Here is a 6,412-nt window from a genome sequence, read left to right as displayed (position 1 = left end):
GACTCAAAATCGGCGCATTACATAGCTTATCTTTCAAGATTTGAAACGCTGCCTCTTGTTTTTCACCCCAGACATACGGCCTATCCTTCTGAGTTAATTGCGTAAGCGACAACGCAATCTTAGAGAAATTCTCGATAAACTTTCTATAGTAGCCAGCCAGTCCAAGAAATTGTCTGACTTCAATCGGTGTCTCTGGTGCTCTCCAGTTCTTGACTTCAAGAAATTTGAGGGGCATAATAATAATTTCACCACTTTTCCTTCCAAATCTTGCCAAAAGTGGGAAGAAAGTTTTGGGATCAAAACATCCTATTTTTCCCTTTCTTTCCCTTCCCTTTCTTTTAAAACAATAACTCAAGAATACAAAAACTAAAAGTTTCTTACCCTTTCTTTTCTTATCTTTTCAAAATAAAACTCAAGAATGCACTCTTATAGGCATTAACAGAGAAAAGAGACAAGTTAAAATGATTGTAGGATCTACATAAATCCACCTTATAAATCCACTTTTTATAAATCCACCTTATATATATACATACACATGTCAAATACATTTCTATCTATCTATCTTCTTCTCTTCTTATTTTCTTCATTTTTTTCTTTCAACACAACTACATACATATACATATTCTCCTACAAAATCACAATATGGATTCCGATGATTCATCTGGATCTTCATCAGGATCTTCTAACAGTCACGACGATTACGAAGATCGTGTCCAAAATGAGATTCTTCGAGCTGCCGAACTACTTAGACGGCGGATTGCTGACCAACCTGCCCCAATCATTAACCGAAGGGTACCAGTTGACCACAATCGTATTGAAGCACATGTGCGTTTAATGCATGACTACTTTGATGATCAACCGCGATACAACGCGAGACTTTTCAGAAAAAGGTTTCGTAAGACAAAAAATTTATTTCTACGGATAGTTATTGATTTGGAGGCTAGGTACCCATATTTTCAGATGAGATATGACAAGGCTGGGAGAAGAGGGTTGGCCGGGGTACAAAAGTGTACATATGCAATTCGTCACTTGGCATGCGGCGTGAATAGTGATTTCCTTGACAAGTATTTGCAGATGTCTGAGCGAACATCAAGAGAAGCATGTCTACAATTTTGTATCGGTAATATTATTTTTACAATGTATATATAGTTAATTATTTATAGTACGTATATATGTATATACTTATACATATATATATATATATATATATTTATCATTCAAAGGTATACGGGAAATTTATGGGGCAACATACCTACGGAGGCCAACTCCGACCGATTTGCAGTGTATATACTATGTCCATGAACAACTTCTTGGTTTTCCCAGTATGATTGGTAGTATTTATTGTATGCATTGGCCATGGGAGATGTGTCCGGTGGCCTGGCGATGTACTTACACGAGCGGTCATGTGGGTAGACCGCCATTGATACTGCAGGCTGTAGCATCCAACGATCTATGGATTTGGAATGCTTATTTTGGACAGCAAGGTTCGCACATTGATATCAATGTGTTTGAAGCATCGTCGATTCTTGAGGAAATTATTAACGGCTTGGCACCTAGTGGTAAAAGTTTAATTGCAAATGTTTAATTATTAATGTGTAATTGTAAATATTTATTTATCCTTGAGGAAATTTTTGTATATTTTATTTTTATTTGCAGTACCGTTTTCGGCAAACGAAAACCATTACGAGTAGGGCTAGTATTTGGGCGACGACATCTATCCCGAATATGGTACATTTGTGAAGACATTTTTCGACTCGGTTGATGAAAAAAGAAGGCTTTTTAAGAAAAAACAAGAGTCGGCACGAAAGGGTATTGAGCGGGCTTTCGGTGTGCTTAAAAAACGATGGAGGGTTCTAAAACATTCGGCACTATATTGGAACAAAAAAGCCATTTAGGATGTTTGTTATGCTTGTAGCATATTACATAACATGATTCTGGAAGATGAAGGCAAAGTCGTGTGCCAAAACTACAACGCTCAAGAACCGAGCCTAAATCCCGATTATTGGAGGCACCAAACTCCAATGGAAGTTCGGATCCAAAATATGCATGCCGTCAATAACCGAGAAACCCACAACATGCTAACGGCAGATTTGGTTGACCATCTTTGGACAAACACACCACATGACTTCGAGCCTCCAGCCAATCCCTTCTCCGATCTTCGAGATTATGTTAGCACCAACGATGACGACTCTGATTAGTTTTATTTTTATGTAATGTTTTTTAGTATGATGATTTTTTTTTTAAAAATATGTTTTATATTATTTGTTTATAAATAAAAAAAAATAGGAAATGCCTCAAAGGGCATTCCTCCACCCCAAAGGAATGGGGAAATGCCCCTTTATCATTAGAGAGTGTCATGTGTCAATATATGGATGGAGGGGCATTCCATGGGTGTCCACTCCTCTGCTCTAAGTAGGGATGTGCAAATGACCCGACTCGCGAAAAACCGGCCCAACCCGCGACCGCGAATGCATGAAAATTGGAACCGTGACCCGACCCGTGAAGGTACGGGTCGGTTCGGGTCGGGTTCGGGCGGGTCGCGGGTGGTTCATGGGTTTCCTTCATTTTTTTTCGGTTCTTGCCTTCACCGGGCCCGGCCCGCGTGACCCGTGACCCGCGAATGCAACAAAAACGTGACTCGTGACTCGGCCCGTTGGGGCTTCATGCGGGTTGGTTCGGGCAGGTTCCATGTAAGTTTCAGGTCAGGTGCGGGTCAACGGTTTATTTGCTCATCCCTAAGTCTAAGTACAAATATGATCAATCCTTATTTTATTTATTTATAAAGCTCGGTGCGTGTCAACAACTATTGAAAGTGAGTCATGCTTAAGATGACACATCATCTGTAACATTTATGTATGTTAATTTTGTATATGTTGTGTATCACATGAATATATATTTTGTATTGTTTCTTTTACGTACATATTATAATATATTACATACTATAACGTACATCAACGAACCGTGACTAAAGAGTTAATGGGCTACTAAATTTATATCGACATTCATCTTGCAAACAAGGGTGATACACCAATATGATGACAAAAGATACATATATTACTTTAATCATATATGACTTTCTAATTTTTCAAAGGGTTAAATCCATAAAAAGGTAACCTATTTACACGAATTTCCTATTAAAAATAACCTTTTTTGTTTTCGTCTATTTAAAGGATCCAATTTTCAAAAAATTCCTAATAAAGGTATCTCGTTAGTTTTTGACAGACAGAACTCGTTAAGTGCCACATCATCAGTTTTGCTGACGTGGCACTTGACTTTGACCGGTCAAAGTCAAGTCAAGTCAAGTGTCACGTAAAAGTCAAAGTGTCACGTCAGCAAAAACTTAACGAGCTCCTAATGTCAAAAACTAACGAGATACCCTTTATTATGAACTCTTTGAAAATAGGATCCTTTAAATAGACGAAAACAAAATTGCTTACCTTTAATAGGAAATTCATATAGATAGGTTACCTTTTTATGAATTTTTCTATTTTCTAAATTCATACGACTTTCTAATTTACATACTTCTGTGCTCTTAATATTGCACTAATTTAAGAAATGGCGTTCTCAGATAACTAGCAAAAATGACAAGTTGTTAACTAAAAGACTAAAATCGAATTATAGACTATGATCATGCATAGACCTGTGTTTTGTTAATATATACTGATCCGCAGTGCAGGTAACAATACAAGCAATGTCTCTCGGGGCGACGCCCGGGTACAAACCTCGTTAGATATAAATAAAAAAGGGAGTTTATAAACTCACAAGTCACAACATGCCTGTATATATTATTGTAGTCTTGTAGATGGATCAAAAAAGGTTTATGAATTTATCGATTGGCATAGGTTTAGGCTCGATTATGCAATTAATGTTGTTCAAGCTTGTGTAAGATGCTTGTTTATGTTATTATTCCATATAAAGTTATAGATCAGGGTTAATTTTGTACGAACTGTAGTAGCTCCGGGCCACTAAATAATTTGACTAATAACTCAAGCTCGATTATTTCATCTAATAAGTCAAAAGTCAAACTTATTTAATTAAACCAAAATCTCACAAAACTCAATTTAATTAAGCTAGTAATTAGGCATGTTCGACTTTTTAAACTCATCTAACCTGTTTAACTCTAAGTAACTAATTTTTTTCGAACATTCAGTCGGTAGACGACATCGGAAAAACCTCACCGTATAATGGTAAAACCTTGCACGTACCCTAGACAACGAGATATTGACCATGAGCTTTTATAAGTGTTTAGATAAAAAAAAACCCCAAGATTTTATCATCCTTAAAAATCGAACTCAAGACCTTAGATAAAATTAAAAATGAATCTCGCCTGACTTTCATTGGCTAAATAAGCTTTCCAAGCAAGCACTAAATTAACTTTTGGAATAACATAAGCTTGATAGATTCGTCTAAGGTCTGATAACTATCCTTTAATTTATTAAACTATTTACGTAAAACTAATCAAATAATAATATTTGAGAGCTCGAAAAGTATTATACTCAAAGTCCAATTCCACTTACACAGGTTTAAGCAGAGTAATTAGTTAAAAGCTCCACTTATCTCTACTACATTATACTCCAAAAATTTTCAATTTTTCAACAATTTACACCTATTAATGCATAATGTATAATACATTTATATACATCTCAACTATTCATTTTTATCTATTCTCAAATCTCAACCACTCATTTTTCTTTTTTTTCATAAATCATTTTATTCCACTAATTCATTCAAAAATTTTTATCTCAAAAACCATACATCGATAAATTATAAAAATTATATGGGTGTTCTTAAAATTTCATGCTCTTATATTAACGATGTCATTCGTATTTTTTCTTTACTTTCGACGAATTTTTAAATCCGATGGCGGAGCCCGTACTGCTAAAACATTTGACTATCACACTTTATGACATATCACCTCTATGACCTATCACCCTAGCGTCTTACCGCCGCAACGCGCGGATACTGCTAAAAAATTTCATACTTTTTTTTTTTTTTTTTTCAAATTTCATTATTTATTGGTTGGTAACTTGGTATTATTCTTTCACAACAAGTTATTATTAAGCTTCTAAGCCTTAAAATGTCAAACGTATTTTTAAAATTTCACATAATTGCATTACATATTTTTTTTTTATTGATGATGATACTTATCAAACTATTGAAATTTAATCATATATGCACATTAAATTTTATTTACTACAATCAAAATTTCAAATATTTTACTACATTATAAGAATTCTTCACTCTTCCATTTTTAAAAACAGTTACAAAAAAATAGTTTGAAAATTACCCAATTGCCTTTAACTCCACAATCATCTTTACATTAAATACATTTACCTCACCTACACCGCTTGACGTCGTCACCATCACCAATATTCGCCTTTACCACCACTAGTCGAAGTCGTAACCACAATAAATAGTCGCCGCTACTACCAAAACATCGTTGTCATTGCTGTCACATTACGTGACTATCGTACTAATTACAACAAACTAATTACTAGTTTTCAAAATGCTTCAGTTATATCATTATAAAGTTGGACAATATAAAAAGTTGATAGCCATATTATTTAAACAATAAGTTCATGGTCATTTTAAGCTAAATTTAAAAGTTTAATGTAAATTTGATCAATAAAATATATACGACATGTGTATTTAAATAAATTTTATTTAAATCAATATATGATCTTTTATTATGTAAAAGCATAGTTGCTCTAATAACTTATCGACCAATTATAACTCTTAATTTCTGAAGGTTGACTTTCTTTTTAATTTTGACTTTAATTTACTTTTTTTTTCCATCACAAATTTACACTTTTTACCCATTAATTTTAATATAATAAATAAATAATAATACCTAATAGAATAATAACTATTATTTATCCGATAGAATAATAACTAATATATATTCAATACTATGTTTTATTATATAAACATAAAATTAATTAATTAAAACTGAATATAACTTAATGTAAATAAATTAAGATTTTAAAGGTAAACAAATTCGATAAACATATTTTTTAAAAATACTTTAATATAAAACTCATAGATCAATTTTTTTTATTATTCAAAATAGTATATTAAATTTTAACTATAACAAAATAACATGACCCGTGTATTAGACACAGACCTAAAATCTAGTACCATTTATTTTGATAACTCTGATATCGATGACATGGTATTAAAACTTCACATTCTACGTTGAAAGTTAAAATTTGATATGCGTAATGTCTTTTCCACCTTTACACAACTTAAATATTAATTAATACATCTACCAATAAACTAAAACAAAATTGAGATATTATTCAAATGACACGTGACGTAATTTTTGATTAACACGTGTCTTTTTAATTTATTTATTTTATTGAATTAGTTTTTTTTAAATATATATAGATTCAATTTCCTTATTGGACTTACA

General features: G+C 32.9%; 1 protein-coding gene across 1 annotated transcript; it reads left to right on the top strand.

The window, feature by feature from the left end:
• The first annotated feature begins 642 nt into the window (after positions 1-642).
• LOC122597201 lies at positions 643-1,585 on the top strand. The gene is made up of 2 exons (XM_043769826.1): positions 643-1,064; positions 1,324-1,585. Exons 1-2 carry the CDS (start codon positions 643-645, stop codon positions 1,583-1,585), a joined length of 684 nt encoding a protein of 227 aa, XP_043625761.1.
• Positions 1,586-6,412: the final 4,827 nt, after the last annotated feature.

This window comes from Erigeron canadensis, chromosome 4, assembly GCF_010389155.1.
Source record: "Erigeron canadensis isolate Cc75 chromosome 4, C_canadensis_v1, whole genome shotgun sequence".
NCBI lineage: Eukaryota > Viridiplantae > Streptophyta > Magnoliopsida > Asterales > Asteraceae > Erigeron > Erigeron canadensis.
Note: the sequence above shows the minus strand (reverse complement) of the source record. Positions and strands in the feature narration are given on the sequence as shown.

Coding starts and splice junctions, on each gene's coding strand:
- LOC122597201 (XM_043769826.1), top strand. CDS start 643: ATGGATTCCGATGATTCATCTGGATCTTCATCAGGATCTTCTAACAGT. Junction 1,065..1,323: donor AATAGTGATTTCCTTGACAA/GTATTTGCAGAT, acceptor TGGTTTTCCCAG/TATGATTGGTAGTATTTATT.